This window comes from Schistocerca piceifrons, chromosome 5 (genome assembly GCF_021461385.2).
Source record: "Schistocerca piceifrons isolate TAMUIC-IGC-003096 chromosome 5, iqSchPice1.1, whole genome shotgun sequence".
In the NCBI taxonomy this organism is placed as follows: domain Eukaryota; kingdom Metazoa; phylum Arthropoda; class Insecta; order Orthoptera; family Acrididae; genus Schistocerca; species Schistocerca piceifrons.
Window position 1 is genome coordinate 429,515,067 of NC_060142.1, and position 17,275 is coordinate 429,532,341.

A 17,275-nucleotide genomic window follows, 5' to 3' on the forward strand; every position below is an offset into this window, starting at 1 on the left:
CTAGGCTATGGTAGGGACACACAAGTCGCCAAAGTGGTTTCCAATTTAACAACTTGCACCAGGCCTTTGAGCGATACGAAACTGTAATTATCAGAATCAATACATTATCAGAATGCATACGTCTATATCATAGCAGAAGGAAGAGTTCTTCTTCTATACACATTATTAATTAACGTCCCAAGTGATGAGTCATGAATAGCAATATGCACATGTACATATGGTGCTAGTATCGGGTACACAAGGTATAAAAGGGCAGTGCATTGGCAGAGCTGTCATTTATACTTTTGATTCACATGAGAAAGTTCTCGATGTGATTATGGGTCCACAATGGGAACTGACAGATTTTGAAAGTGGAATGTTAGTTGGAGCTAGGCACGTGGGGAATCGTTAGGGAATTCAGTTTTACAAGATCCACATGGTCAAGAGTGTACCGGGAATACCAAATAACAAGCATTACCTCTCACCATAGCCAAATCAATAGCGACAGCCTTCACTTGACGACCGAGAACAGCGGTGTTTTGCAGAGAGTTGACAGTGCTGAAAGATAGGAAACATTGCGTGAAATAACCGCAGATCGGTTGAACTCTAGACAACTGTAAAACCGTGGCTTGGTCTGGTGAGTCTCGATTCCAGATGATAAGAGCTGATGAAAGGGTTCGAGTGTGGCGGAGACACCACGAAGCCATGACCCAAGTTATCAACAAGGAACTTTGCAAGCTCGCAGTGGCTCCATAATGGTGTGGGTTGTGTTTACATGGAATGTATTGGGTGCTTTGGATGTTCGATTACTTGGAAACCATTTGCGTGGACGTCGTGTTCCCAAACAACGATGGAATTTTTACGGATGACAGTTTGCCATGTCACTGGGCACTTGTTTATCGCTATTGGTTTGAAAAAGAATGTTGACAATTGGAACGAATTATTTGGCCACTCAGATAGCCTGACATGATGACTCAATATTCTGAAGGGGATTTTGAACGACTCGTTGAGTTCATGCTACGTCGAGTTGTCGCATGCACTACGCCGAGCGAAAGCAGGTCCGACACGTTATTGGGAGATATACCATAACTTTTGGCACCTCAGTGTGTGTGGTGGCTCATATGAACTGCTGCCAAAGGGTTTTTGATACAGTTTTCACGTATAGAGAGACTGATTGACGAGGTAGGTTTGTCCGGAGGTAGATGGTACTACCCGTGCGAGGCCGGGGCGGGTCGCCCCTTTTATATAAAACTGACGTTAAGTTCCTCCGACTGTTGCGGAAACATCCCTGTTTGTCTTGCATCATCGGTATGGCACTCTGGGCAAACGAAGGCGCCTACCTGGCTGCCGAGGCAGTGGTCGCCGGGTGCCGCCCAGACGTTGTGGCTGGTCTGCGTTATCAGCGGCGGCGCGGTCAGCCGAGCACCCATAGCGTGGCGGGGCGCGCGCCGCCGCTAGGTGTCTCTGCGGGCCAGTCGCGTTCGGAAGGGCCCCGCGCGCGGACCGCGAGCCAGCCATCGCCATGGAGAACCTACACCACAGCCCGCTATCCTCCGTCATCGTCGCCAATGTCGCCGCCATCGCGCTGCAGACAGGTACGCCGCCAGCGGCCTCGTCGTGGCGTGGTATTTAAACCGGCTATCCCAGCCTTGACCGTCAATACCTTACTCTGTGTCACAAATCGCACTTCGGGGACGCTACGCGACCCCGATTAATCGCGATTTTGTCACTTGATGCTCCACCGGCAAGGAGGGCACTCTGCGCTTTGCTTGTGAGATTCTGCCCCAACATTTCATTTCCTCTGCTACTATTGCGGGGATAACAGCGTCATTAAAGTGATACGATTTTAGTATCAACTGGATAACGTTTGCCCACATGCCAGTCTGCGTTTACGTAGGAACTACCAGCAGGTCCCTTTTTTAAATTTCGAAACATCGGAGAAAAGAATATGCTAAGCAACAGAAGCGTCACGAAATGGACATACAATATTTATTTACTTAAGACTAAGGCCATTAGACTCTCTCTCACATCTAACCAAGAGCTCTTTGTATTGGTACACATTCGACGGCACACGTATCTATGTTACAAAGCGGCGCGCTTAAAACGGGATTTTCCGGTGCTTATATCTCGGGTTCTGTTGGTGATAGAAAGGTGGGGTCAAGTGTTTTGAAGAGCCATTGGGCTTGGGACCATTTGCATACCTGACAGGGCCGGCCGCTGTGGCCAAGCGGTTCTAGGCGCTTCAGTCTGGAACCGCGCTGCCGCTTCGGTCCCAGGTTCGAATACTGCCTCGGGCATGGATGTGTGTGATGTCCTTAGGTTAGTTAGGTTTAAATAGTTCTAAGTCTAGGCGACTGATGACCTCCGATGTTAAGTCCCATAGTGCTGACAGCCATTTGAACCATACCTGACAGGAGAAACGTCTTAGTGTCACTATCCTACACACAGGGTCAAAGCATAAATATTAAACTCTTCTTCCTACTTAGGCAAGTGGAGAAAATCGGTTGGTTCTTTTTGCATTTGATGTGGCCCGTGGTGACCTATGTGGAACTTTTGGAGACACCGTTTTTTCATTGGCAATTTCTCGCAAAACTCCACAAAAAGGCATTTTTACTATATTTTCCCTGTCACCAGCGGACCAAACTCAGCCGAAAATTCCAAGACCGCCATGGTCATCAGAAGGTTGAAATTTCTACGATATGTTCCTGAGATCCCTATCTTGAATAACCCTGAAAAATGTCCTAATATCTTCGTCCGTTTCCAAGGTACAAAGGTTCAAAATTACCCTACTTCGTAATGTAAAGTCTGATTTGAAGCGAAATCTAAATATTAAATAACCTCAGCAAATTGCTCAAATTTTAACGTTTTTTCTCTAGGCATTTATCTAGAAGAGCCATCTCCCCGTTTTCAAAAATCTTTATCGGTTATCGAGAAACTCCCAAAATCTTGTTTTTGTGGGTACCAAAACCCAGCCGCGGATTCCTAGACGGCTCTGCACAGCAAATGGCTGGAAGTTTTTCCGATATATTTCTAAGATCCCGATGTCGAACAACCTTGAAAATTTTCATGTATTTATTCGTTTCCGAGATACAGAGGTTCAAAGTCACCCTACTTGTACACGTAAAATCCGGAGTGAGTTTAGAAAGTGACCCAGCATGGAGAAATATGTTATAAAGTGTCCCAGTTGCTATATGGGAACTCCATGTTTTAGTACTGAACCAAGTACACAACTTTTTGGACGTAAAATTCCCTCTGAGGTGTAAAATTAGTATTGCGTTATTTCAGCTTTACATAAGGAAAGATTCTAAATTTAATGAGCGATACATTTGTTTTCATAGAGTTACATGCCATGCTGCAGCAGGGAAAAGAATGGAGCCAGCAGAAAAATATTCCAATCAGAGCACAAAAAATGCCAGTGTATTCCTGCATTTTTTTCTTAAATCTCTCTGATTGAAAAGTGCGAGTACCAGCTGCCTCAGTCTACCTTCGTCAGCACCTTTAAAGTTCTTCCAAAATTCTGCCATGCGAACATACACTATGTGATCAGAAGTATCCGGACACCTGGCTGAAAATGACTTACAAGTTCGTGGCTTCCTCTGTCAGTAACGCTGGAGTTCAGTATGGTGTTGATCCACCCTTGGCCTTGATGACAGCTTCCACTCTCGCAGGCATAAACTCATTCAGGTGCTGGAAGGTTTCTTGGGAATGGCAGCCCATTCTTCACGGAGTGCTGCACTGAGGAGAGGTATTGATGTCGGTCGATGAGGCCTGGCACGATGTCGGCGTTCCAAAACATCCCAAAGGTGTTCTGTAGGATTCAGGTCAGGACTCTGTGCAGGCCAGTCCATTACAGGGATGTTATTGTAATGTTGTCCGGTCCCGGTAGCTGAGTGGTCAGCGTGACGGAATGTCAATCCTAAGGTCCCGGGTTCGATTCCCGGCTGGGTCGGAGATTTTCTCCGCACAGGGACTGGGTGTTGTGTTGTCCTAATCATCATCATTTCATCCACATCGACGCGCAGGTCGCCCCAGTGGCGTCAACTCGAAAGACCTGCACCAGGCGAACGGTCTACCCGACGGGAGGCCCTAGCCCCACGACATTTCATTTCATTTTCATTGTCATGTTACCGATCCGCCACAGGCCGTGCATTATGAACCGGTGCTCAGTCGTGTTGAAAGATGCAATCGACAACCCCAAATTGCTCTTCAACAGTGGGAAGCAAGAAGGTGCTTAAAACATCAATGTAGGCCTGTGCTGTGATAGTGCCACGCAAAACGACAAGGGGTGCAAGCCCCCTCCATGAAAAACACGACCTTACTATAACATCACCGCCTCCGAATTTTACTGATGACATTACACACGCTGGCAGATGACGTTCACCGGGCATTCGCCGTACCCACACCCTGCCATTGGATCGCCACGTTGTGTACCGTGATTCATGACTGCACACGACGTTTTCTACTCTTCAATCGTCCAATGTTTACTCTCCTACAACAAGCGAGACGTCGTTTGGCATTTGCAAGCGTGATGTGTGGGTTATGAGCAGCTGCTTGACCATGAAATCCAGGTTTTCTAACCTCGTGCCTAACTGTCATAGTACTTGCAGTGGATCCTGATGCAGTCTGGAAATGTGTCTGCCCATTACGTCAACAGAGGTCGACCTGTACACTTTTGTGCTGTACGTGTCCCCTCACGTTTCCACTTCACTATCACATCGGGAACAATGGACGTAGGGATGTTTAGAAGTGCGGAAATTTCGCGTACAGACGTATGACAGGAGTGACATGCAGTCACCTTCGTGAGTTTGCGGAGCACTCCATTCTGCTCTCTCCCGATGTCTAATGACTACTGAGTTCGCTGATATGAAGTACCTGGTAGTAAGTGCACCTAATATGAAAAACGTATGTTTTTGGGGGTGTCCAGATACTTTTGATCACATAGTGTATTTGTACTTTTTATATTGAGAGAGAAGAAGACAGTAGCAGTGGCAAAGACACAGAGAAGTAATAAATAGTGCAAGATAGTAGACTGTGGTTGTATTGCGGCAAGAACGAAGGAGATAATGGCAGTGTGAGGGAAAGAGAGGGACACATTGGCATTGGAACATAGTCACAATGACGGAGCAGTGCTAGGAAAAGAGTGAAGGAGACAGTGCCAGTGGCACAGGAAAAAGGGACGGAGGAAGTGGAAGTGAGTGAGAGGAAGTGATAACGAGAGAGACATAGTGGATGTGAGAAGAGACAACAGCAGTAGGAAGTAAGGAATGTGATATTAGCAGTAAGAGAGAACAAGAGAGAGACATTGACAGTGAGAGGAGACACTAGTAGCAGGACAGAACGAAGGGTACTGTGACTGTGACATAGCAGACAACGATAGAGAGACACAAGGAGATAATGACAATGAGTTGGGCTGACTGAGTGAGAAAGGGCAACTGGGAGTGGGTGGGTATGAGCGGCTTACAGTGATGGTCTAGTGGATGTGAGTGAGTTACAGTTAGGGGAGCTTGTGGGAGTTTGAGGTGAATTGTGTGTTAAAAAAAAAAGTGCGAATATATTCGCATGTCAAAATTTTTGGGAAAACTTTTAAAGGAGCTCAGGAAGGTAGAATGAGGCAGCTGGTACCCCACTTTCCAGGCAAAGACTTTTAAAGGAACAGGATCTGCTTTTACATTATATTCTCATAACGACACAGATGTTATAAAAATACTTCCATTTAACATAAGCTAAAACACTCAGAAGCAATCTGAGGGCACTGACAGCAATGGACGTGAAAGAAGGAGCAAAGGGCGGATAGAAAGAGGAACGTGGTAGAAAGAAAACCAACGAAGGGAGTGAGAAAAGAAGTGGCGTTGCTCAATGAGGAATGAGAAGAGAAATAAGCATAAATAGAGAAGACGAAAGCATTTGTTTTTCTATTTGACAGAGGGAAAACTGGGTACATATGTTAATTTTTAGGTGAAAGTTATGACGTTGACGAATGTAAATGTTTCAGCTTTTCCTTAAAGGCAGCATACCACCGAATTGTGAGCAGAGTGGAAGCAAACTTGCTACAGAGGCGGACTGCAGCAAAAGAGGAGTTTGCTAATCATTTTATTTTATGGATGGTCACAACTAGGATACTAGATAAATGAGGTCTTGTGTTGTGATTATAGGACTGGTATTGGAGCTCCGATGTTAGGTATTGGGGTGTCGTAGTTTATGGTAGTCTGGTCGCAACAATCCTAACTGGGCCATATGATATTGGCATGGTGAAATAGATGATTGTTGTAGAAGTATTATACGAATGGCATTTAGTGGCTTCCATATCCCACACGATAGAATCTAAACTGCTTAACCACCACCGCAGCTTACCTTAATTACATAAAGGTTGGGAGGGGGGTCAACAAGGAGGTCATCAGTGACGGACATTAGATCGGATTGGACAAGGCTGGAGAAGTAATCGGGTCTGGCTACGTTTACATATCTTCATCCTATTCCCATGAAGTTGTTTGGGTAAACCAGGGGAAACCGACATCACATTGGCCGAAAAGGGGTTGGTTGGTTGTTTTGGGGAAGGAGACCAGACAGCGTGGTCATCGGTCTCATCGGATTAGGGAAGGATGGGGAAGGAAGTCGGCCATGCCCTTTCAGAGGAACCATCCCAGCATTTGCCTGGAGCGATTTAGGGAAATCACGGAAAACCTAAATCAGGATAGCCGGACGCAGGATTGAACCATCGTCCTCCCGAATGCGAGTACAGTGTGCTAGCCACTGCACCACCTCGCTAGGTTCAAATCGTATGAGACTATTTACTTAAATAACTTCATTTGAGAACGGGTGATTCATTAAACAGGTGTCGGCAGCTTTCTGTCTCTCTCTCTCCCTCCCTCCCCCCCCCCCCCCCCCAATCCCTCCCTCGTTCCCGAAGTAAGCTATTGTTCCGTCTGTAAGGCCTCATCATTGACGAAACATTAAACACTAGCTTTCGTTATTTTATTAAAAGCATGGTGTTTTGGACTAATCTTCATTTACACTATTCTCTCTTCTCAGAATCAAATAATTTTCTCCATCACTTGGATATATCACGAGGCGTAGTTTCTACAAGTCAGTTTCATGAAGAAAAAAAAGTTACTGTAACTGTACGAATATGCTACGTACAAGGGTAGACAAAAATATGAAAACATCGTAAACATCACACATTACCATTCGTCCTGCAAAATAGTGGAAATTTAGAAATTTGTGGTGAGGTCTTATGGGACCAAACTGCTGAGGTCATCGGTCCCTAAGCCTACACACAACTTAATCTAACTTACACTAACTCACGCTATGGACAACACACACATCCATGCCCGAGGAAGGACTCGAACCTCCGACGGGGGGAGCCTAACGGACCGTGACAAGATGGCCTTAGACCGCGTGGCTACCCCGCTCGGCGCAAAATAGTGGCTAGTTCAGGTAACAGGGATGGCATTGGATTGTGATCACTCTTCCTTCTCTCCAAAGTAGACCACAAAGACTAAATAATATTGAAATCAGGTGACTGTCATGGCCGGGCAGATGCGACAATTTATCCACGTGCTCACAAAACCGGTCCTGAACGACGCAAACTCTGTGAACAGGGGCGCTGTCGTCTTGGAACACAGCATCACCACTGGGGAACAACATTGTACCATGAGATGTACCTGATCAGCCAAAATGGTCAGCTAATCCTTGATAGTCATACTACAGCCTTCCACAGTAAACATGGGTCCCATGGAATAACACGATATGGCTGCCCAGATCATCAGTGAAACCGGCCCCCCCCCCCCCATGTTTCACTCTTGGGACGTATACTCGACAAGAAGTTGGAAACAGTGTGAAACAAGACTCATCTGAACAAAAGACATTCTTACATTGCTCCATAGACCGGTTTTTATGGCTTTTGCACCACGCTTTTCTGTTACGGGCATTTGCGTCACCGATGAATGGTTTTGGAATTCCAGCTATCCCTGCAATTCCCTGCTTCTGGAATTACATTCATGCTTCTTTGGTGCTGACAGGATTCGCGAGTGCGACATTCAGTTCTGAAGTGACTTTTACAGCTGTCTTCTTGGTATTTCTTCTCACAATTGTCTTCAATGACGGTCCGTCCCGATCATTCAACACACTGTCATCCGCGTTGCGCTTTAGTGGATGATGTTTTTTTTTTGCTTTCCCTGTATGCGGCATAAATCTTCGATATGGTGGCTCTTGAAACATTAAACACTTTGTCCCTAGTGACTATAGAAGCACGCACCATGGGAGCACCAACAACTTGCGCACGTTCGAATTCACTCTCTCAAGAATTCACAACTACACGGAATATCGTTCTGACCTCGAATGACACTTGCAACTTATTGAGGATATTGCACAGGTAACGTTCGTGGTCAAATATAGCAGCGCGACCTTCAGGCTTTGTTAGTATTTGCATTTATGCTCAAGCAAACATTGCTTTCGGTCTTTATCTTTGTCCAATCTCCGTACTACTAAAGGTACGCCGGCCGGGGTGGCCGAGCGGTTCTAGGCGCTACAGTCTGGAACCGCGCGACCGCTACGGTCACAGGTTCGAATCCTGCCTCGGGCATGGATGTGTGTGATGTCCTTAGGTTGGTTAGGTTTGAGTAGTTCCAAGTTCTAGGGGACTTAATGACCTCAGAAGTTAAGTCCCATAGTGCTCAGAGCCATTTTGAACTAAAGGTGCATTATTATTATTATTATTATTAGTAGTAGTAGTAGTAACTTTATTCATCCGTAGATCACTTTTCACAAGGATATAGGACATGTCAAAGTATTTACAAGTTTAGACCAATTTAAAATAAGCTAATTCGTATAGAAATTCATTTACAGACTTCTAGTTGGAGACAATACACTGTTCACTCTTATCTCACTTTCAGTCACTGCACACACTATACATACATTGTTTCATAGCACTACACACACACACACACACACACACACACACACACACTACTCTTCCTTTTGATTTCTTATCGTCTACACAGGCGCACCTAAGTCTGGTCAGCTCCTTCTAATCGTAGCACTTGGGAGACTTCTTTATTTGAAGTATAGAGTAACTGTGGCTTATCTTTCAAATTCTTCCATTTGTCTCAAGTGTTGAGAAAATGTCGTAAAAATGTATGCACAGTCTTTCGTTACCAGATAGGGATGCACCGATAATAAAATACAAAGTTCACCTGAGATTACGCAGCTTCATTCTGACTACTTACACTTAACGTTCAACAGTAATTTCGGGAGTATGTTTTCGGATATGAGGTGCTGAAAGTCTTTCACGATTTGTGATTGAAAAAGGATTTATGTTGATCGATAGTTCAGTTCTTTCCAGTTAAATAAGGTACTGCGCTGACATTAGAATAATCCTTAGACATGCAAGAAAGAATTTCGTGGATCAGAAGATTTAGTGAGCTGTTGAATAATACCTAACCCACTCCTAAGGAGGTGATATGAGAGCTTCTGTCGGAGCTCGCTATTTGAACGGATTCTCTTTATTGATAAGATGGTAACAGATTAGATTATAAAAGACCGTGTATTGGTCACATGTTACTCAATATGCAGTATGTATTGACCACGCGCCTACGTGTCGCTGCTGTAATCATTATACCTGATAATGGTTGTAGATAGCAAACAGTATCAATTTTAATACAAAGTCATGTGACCAAGACTCTGGATTTTATAATCTAATCCGAGGTAAAGATCACAGGTCTCCTCCGCAGTTTCAAACGGCCTATTTCACAAAAATAACATTTACCGTGGCAGGTTATCGATTTTTTAAAATTAGTTTTAGTCAAAACCCAGTTCAGCAGATACAGTTGCGTGGCTAAGTTTGCAAGAGACCTACTCTTTGCCAATGTTAGCTTCTCTATGGAAGTACTGTGCGGCACCAGATTAATGTTCTGGATGTCGCTTTAAATTGCTTTGTATGTCAACAATTGCAATCGTGAAGGAAATATGCTGTAACTTACATACATTTCAATGACTTTTCGCTTCCTTAAAAGACGCAACTGAAGAATTTACGTAGAATGAACTGAATAAGTGATCGAAAACGCTCGAGATGTCATTTACAAGAAAACATAAACAGAAGGCCGCATGACAATGACAAAAGTGATGAAGTAACAAAATGCGATATACGTGTAACGATTTGGGAAAGCAGTTCCGCAGATATATATCGTTTGTTGCCTCTGTACACACTGTCTTAGATACATTGATCGAATCGTATTACTTCCGGAGCCTCGATGCTGAATCACCTGCTCTGGTGTGGTGTATATCTGTGAAAGAACCCGCTGTAAAACTGTAGAACCGAGTGCACTGCTTGTAGGAGATAGAGTGCTGCAGGCGAAACAGCCTTCGTTTTGCCCAGGGCGTGCTCCACTGACTGTCCAGATAACCTTTCCACGGGGTAACATTGTGTCAGACGGGCTGGCGAATCAGGCCGTTGCGCTGGATCGAGGCTCCTATCTAGAAACGGCTTCTCTCGTCTCACGTGTTCAGCTTGTTTCCATCTGATCTACGGAATGGTAGGTTTCACATACTACGCATGCAGCCTGTATTTGAACTTAGGCGGAAACGTGTAGATGGACGTATACGACTTAGCGTCAGAAAGAGAAAGAAGGTGTGCGTTTACGTGTGTGTGTGTGTGTGTGTGTGTGTGTGTGTGTGTGTGTGTGGGTGGGTGGGTGGGTGGGTGTGTGTGTGAGAGAGAGAGAAGAGAGAGAGAGAGAGAGAGAGAGAAGAGAGAGTGAGTGAGAGAGAGAGAGAGAGAGAGAGAGAGTGAGAGTCTTACCGATCTAAAGCTTGTTGTTACTGTTTTCTGTCCGAAGACTGTTCACAATAGTCTATTCTGTGCAAGCCTGTGTCATCTCTGCGTAATTACTGCAGTCTTCATCTGTTTTAACGTAACCTGGTTACTGTAGTCAATCCGCTATCTCGCTCTACAATTTTTACCCTCCGCCTTCTCTCTCTCTCTCTCTCTCTCTCACACACACACACACACAATCTCCTCTATTACCGAACTGACGATTCCTCAGCATGTGTCGTATCAATCGATCCTTTCTTTGGGACCGAGCGAGATGGCGCAGTTGTTTGCACAGTGGACTCATATTCGGGAGGACACTCAGATTTAGGTTTTTCTTTATTTTAGTAAATCGCTACAAGCAAATGTCGGGATGGTTCCTTTGGAAGGGCACGGCCGATTTCCCTCCCCCTCCTTGAAACAGTCCCAGCTTTTGTTCGTCTATAATGACTTGGTTGTCGACGGGACGTTAAAACATAATCTTTTTTTCTCATTCTTTAGTTAGATTTTGCCGTAAATTTTTTTCTCCTCAGTTGGAATCAGCACCTCCTCATTAGTTGCTCGGTCTACGCATCTTATCTTTAGCGTTCCTCTGTAGTACCTCATTACAAAATCTGCTATTCTCTTTTTGTCTGAACAGTTTATCGTCAACTATAACTTCCATAGAGCGCTACACGACAAATATCTTCAAAAGAGACTACATAACAATTAAATTTATTTTTAATGAATACAAATTTGCACTTCGTTAATGTTTACCTTGCTACTGGCAATCTGCACTTTATTATCTCGACCATAATGATTTTTTTACTACACAAATTGCAAAACTCATTTACTGCTTTGCGTTTTTCAGTTCGTAAATTATTCCCCTCAGCATCACCTGACTTAACTCGAATAGTTCCATTACCCTTGTTTTACATTAGTTTGATGTTCAGTTCACAACGTCTTGTCAAAACACTATCCATTCAGTTCAATTGCTCATCCATGTCTTTTGCCACCTCTGACAATGAAAGTGTCATCTGCAAACCCCACAGTTTTTATTACTTCTCCCTCAGCTTTAATTCTCTTTCCAAATCTCTCCTTGGTTTTTTTACTACTTACTCAATGTGCGTGAGGTGGCGGCATTGCAAAGTTTTGGAACAGGATTTATCATAATTATAAGAAATTTGTCGCCATAAATGGAAATTTGAAATAGAGTGGATCTTTCAAATATTATAGAGCTGATCTACCTTCTTGAGAGAGAACTATTCGCTTTTTAAAATTGCAGGAAATTGTGTTGTATCATGTGAGAAAATACATCAAAAATTCATGTTGCCCGAAAAATGTATTTAGCTTGGAGAGTACTAATCAACAGAAATTATACCCCTATCATAAATAATGCGTGCAGCAATGGGGCGAAATGATTTTGAAAATAGACTTCAATTCTGTCAGTGGATCACCCCGTAGAGTACAGCTCATGAATGAGGCCACTTTTAACCGTGATGCTGTTATGAACTGCCATATAGCCATGACCAAACCATGAAGAGCTATACGCCATGCTTCTCTCTTGATGCCGGCCGCGGTGGCCGTGCGGTTCTAGGCGCTTAAGTCTGGAACCGCGGGACTGCTACGATCGCAGGTTCGAATCCTGCCTCGGGCATGGTTGTGTGTGATGTCCTTAGGTTAGTTAGGTTTAAGTAGTTAGAAGTTCTAAGGGACTGATGACCTAAGATGTTAAGTCCCATAGTGCTCAGAGCCATTTGAACCATTTTTTTCTCTCTTGATCTCCAACAAAGATTCTCTATCATAGTGTGTGCAAAATCAACAAATATGATGTTATTCGCTGCCATCCCGTGGTGTTACCTGGCGTTTAGTCGAGGAGTTCTGTTACAGTTGTCGGAGGCTGTATATCATGCTAGATGATGTGGTTTCAACATGACGGATAAACAATATTTTCAGTGCACTACCCCACAGCGATATTAATGTCTGTTACCACATGAACAGCAAGTACTCTCATCTTTGGATTGGAAGTCCTTTCCCATAGATATCGCGATTGAGGGACCTCACTCCTACGGATTTTTCCTCTGTGGGACTACATGAGGTTTCTGGCGTATGAAATCCAAGTAGAAACGGAAGAGGTCCTGATTCGTGAGATATTGTATGTTTGTCTCTCTGTACAACAGAACAAAGGGACATTTGAGAGAATGTGGCAAAATTTTCTGTTCTTCTTCAATGCATCTATAAAAAAAAATCGTTGTGTGTGTGTATGTCCGTTCCTCATCTCCTTCTAAACCACTATATAGATTTTAACCAAACTTGGTACACATATCACTTACTGTCTGGAAAGAAGTAATGTGGGGTAAGAACTGCCTATAGGGGTGAGGGTGGGGGTTAAAATAGAGTGACATAGAAGCATAACCCGACAACATCAGGAGCAATTTCAACCAAATTTTGTATGCACATGACTCATTATTTCTATGTCACCCTTAAAGGTGGAGGTGGGTATGAAAATAGGTGACAATTTTATTTACTTGATTTTAAATACTTTAAAACTCTAAAGCGCAATCTACCTCTTATTTGTGTTGTTTAATGCGTCGACCAGATAGAAATGTAGCACTGCAGCGATCCAATAATTTTGTCAGCGTGTTTTCGGCATCAAAGGTCATGCCATACAGCTAAATACCACAGATGCATTTGACGCCATTTCTGGAGCGAATCGTGCAAAAAAGCGGAGAGTCAGACAGATACCATATACTGTGCACTGGTGTGAGGATGACTTTAATTTATGCATGGCATATCACCCTCCAAGTGGCATAGATCGATGAAACTTGGACCATACATAGAAAGAACTGCTACAGTATATTACAGATGGTAACTGAAAGAAATACTCAGTGGTTCAAATGGCTCTGAGCACTATGGGACTTAACATCTGAGGTCATCAGTCCCCTAGAACTTAGAACCTACTTAAACCTAACTAATCTAAGGACATCACACACATCCATGCCCGAGGCAGGATTCGGACCTGCGACCGTAGCGGTCGCGCGGTTCCAGACTCAAGCGCCTAGAACCGCTCGGCCACAGCGGTTGGCTCACAAGGTTACTAAGAAGTTCTTGTGGTAGAGCGAGTAGTAGGGTACTGGGGGCCGAGCGAAATTCTGATGTCAAGTTGATATGCAAATTAATTAAATTGATCAATTAATTATCCCTCAAATCACATCCACACCCACTCCTAGAAAACGTCATGTGTTTTTCTCAGCTACCATGTGGGTCCTCCCACCCCTCCCCACCTAACCTTTTGGTGGGAATTTCGAATTTTGGCGGAAATTTCGAATTTCGAATTTTGGTGGGGATTCTTGTTACAGAGCTGTGCTGACGTCCCACCCCACTCCAACCCGGGAACTGTCGGGAAATTAAAAATGGTGGTACCCTATCCAGGACTCGAACACCGGTCCTCCTGAAAAAAAAAAGCCCAAATGCACCCCCTTAACACAATTAGACCACCAGAGGCACCTGAAATTGGCAGTAGCCAATATGAATGCAGCGTCCGATCACAATGGGGATATAAGGCGAGCCCAGCAGCTCTGCAGCCTCAGTCAGTCAGTCAGTCAGTCACCATTAAGTGCCAGCCAAGATCGTCCAGCGCTGCCCAGTCGCAGCAGTAGCAGCAGAATAGGAAGAAGCTATGGAAGAGTAAGTACACCTTGCTTAATGTCTGTGTTTACTGTTGTGCGAGGAATATGAAGTCTTTATGCTGCTATTATTGCATATAACAGTTTTTCTTCTTTGCTCATCAGTGAATCCGACTTCCTCCAGCCTGTTGGAGTCTGCAACACCGACATGTCCCAACCCTTCAGGACCTGCAGCACCTGGTCAGCTTTGTGGAGCAGGACGGTCAGCTTTTATTATTGGTTGAGGACATCCAGCCAACCCCTGACTCGCTGAAGTGCACTGGGGGTCCCAATCAGCATGACGCAGGTCGGTACTGGACCACATCATACGCACCATCGCAGAATATTCCAGTGATACTGCATGGACAAAGTGAGGGTGTAATGGATGAGAAGATACCAATTAAGCCCTGTGCACCAGTACTGTTTACTTCAGTGTATAGTTTAACCGCTAGTCTTTCGAAGTGTTTACATACTGGTATAGAAGCAACCGCAGACAGAGACTGGCTTGTTGTGATAGAGATCTATAATGCAGCTAGAAGTGGTAAAGTGCAGTTTACAGAGGTGGTTCAAATGGCTCTGAGCACTATGGACTTAACATCTGTGGTCATCACTCCCCTAGAATTTAGAACTACTTAAACCTAACTAACCTATGGACATCACACACATCCATGCCCGAGGCAGGATTCGAACCTGCGACCGTAGTGGTCGCGCGGTTCCAGACTGAAGCGCCTAGAACCGCTCGGCCACACCGGCCGGCTTACAGAGGTGGAATGGGATGAACTGTGTCGTGCAAAAGTCTACATCAAGCAGAAGTTGACCGCTGAGTATCATCCTAGCCGTCTCCCTCCAGAAATTTACTGTGCTACTCTAACTGTCCGTTATAACACTGTACAATGACTCAGCACTCCTTGTGAAATCAGGTGATGCCTACATTTATCTACAGCACTGCACTGGTAAAAACGTGTTCGGTATACAGATGGTGTTATCTATTGCGTTGGAAAGATTGAACACATGGCTGCCTTGTGTTGAAGTTCTGTATAGAGAAGTTGCAGAGTATCTAAGTACGAACTGTGTGCATGTAAACTGTATTGAACAATGGGTCAGTGTGATGCCAATGAAAACTAATGTACTGCTAGTATGTTTAATAGAAATACATGCTGAATTCTGTGCTTATAAGACGGCTTTATTTTCTAAGTTCTGTACTGGCGAGAATCTGGTGATGTAATGCATGATGTGTATGATTATTGAATAAAAAATGTATAAAACCATGGAGGTGTTATTTTTGTTTCTTACCTCTCATTATATTGCAAGTACTAAAGCTATTGTCACTAGTATTTTCGCTGCAAACATGAAACAGCAGAAAATTACGTCATTTTACTAAATTTCCTGTAAAAGCCCATTTCACGCCAACACCTGACACAGTCGGTGTCATGGAAGAGTTAGTGTTTATTATTTTCTATAAAAGCCCATTGCACGTCTGTACCTGACGTACTAGTTTTAATGGCATGGTGTGTGAAGCACCAAGACCTTTTTTTTAAGCAACTGGAGCTGTGACGGTGTGCAAGATGATCGGAAGAAGAAGAATGGCGTACTCCTTTCTGTCAACAAATATGCAATAATTGTAGGTCCTTCCTACTGCGACAAGACAAATTTTCTCATGTCGCTTCTAACACATCTGGATGGAGTCCGCTTTGAGCATGTATGTTTATTTTCAAAAACAGTTTCAGCCCAAATACCAGCTATTACAGGAGATACTTCAGAGTTTAGATGGTGTGACATACACGACATTTATTGAGAGCAGTGATATCCCTGCACTGGAAAAAGTAAAGCAAAACACAGTATTCATATTTGACGATGTTGCTGTGGAAAACCAAGAGCAAATTCGTCGATATTTCTGTTTCGGTCGCCATATGGCTATTTGTATGTTTTGTGTGTCAGACATATTCCAGAATCCCAAAACAGCTCGCGATGGATAATGCAATCCTATTATAATATTCAAACAGGACAATCTGAATCTAAAACACATTACCAGGCTCATGTAGGAACTGATATGTTGTTCAATGATTCAAAGATATGTGCAGATTGCTGGAATCACTCACAGTATGGGTTTCTAGTTATTGATAAAACAAGAAAACTGAATGGTGGCAGGTATAAGCGGTTCATATATATATATAACCATGCAAAGAGCTGAGTGCATCAGTATACGCATCACCATGGATAAATTCGCACGCGTACTGGGAACTCAGTGTGATGGAATGGGTGTGCATAGACAAAACATTCGCTCGCACGTTGACTGAAAATTAAAATTGTCGAACGTAAAGATGGTGTCGTATGCGAGGAACTAGACGTGTTGTCATACCCTTCTGAGACTGAACAATGCACTTAATGATCGAATTAATGCAATTGAGAAGAAAGTAAACAACTGAAGGGGAAATAGCTGTTATTGAGAAGGGGACGTTGTACCGAATTGGTTAACGCAATTGGAAAGAAAGTAGATGACTTAACGGAAGGGAAAAATACTGTTACCGAGAAGGAGGAGCAGCATAAGAAGAAGAAAAGCGGACATATAAAACCTCACGCTGCACAGAAGTCCGACTAGCATACAACCTGATGTCGACTAAGCATAACGTCATCGAGGCACGCAAGTTCGTTTGCAAAAAGTTACAGTTGTTGAGGTTGGGGCATCTGAAGCGGGAACAGACACTGCGAGAAACCTTTTAACCAGTTACTGAATCTCTCTGTGAACTCTCAGTGAAATTCCATAACGATCATGATGACGCTATTGCCAATTTCATTAATCATCACAGCGACTTTAGGATGGATAAAATATTCGCTGTCAGTGGTGAAA

At 43.9% G+C, this 17,275-nt stretch overlaps 1 protein-coding gene and 1 long non-coding RNA gene across 2 annotated transcripts in view; both read left to right on the forward strand.

The window, feature by feature from the left end:
• The first annotated feature begins 1,472 nt into the window (after nucleotides 1–1,472).
• The window catches only part of LOC124797825 (hepatocyte nuclear factor 4-gamma), a 652,273-nt gene continuing 636,470 nt past the window's right edge, over nucleotides 1,473–17,275 (forward strand). Inside the window, exon 1 of the mRNA XM_047260860.1 lies at nucleotides 1,473–1,574. Coding sequence (XP_047116816.1) covers nucleotides 1,502–1,574 — 73 coding nt within the window. The 5' untranslated portion in view covers nucleotides 1,473–1,501. The remainder of the gene's footprint in view (nucleotides 1,575–17,275) is intronic.
• Nucleotides 10,405–15,649, forward strand: LOC124797827. The gene is made up of 3 exons (XR_007016884.1): nucleotides 10,405–10,508; nucleotides 14,122–14,449; nucleotides 14,554–15,649. It is a non-coding gene; the product is annotated as an uncharacterized LOC124797827 (long non-coding RNA).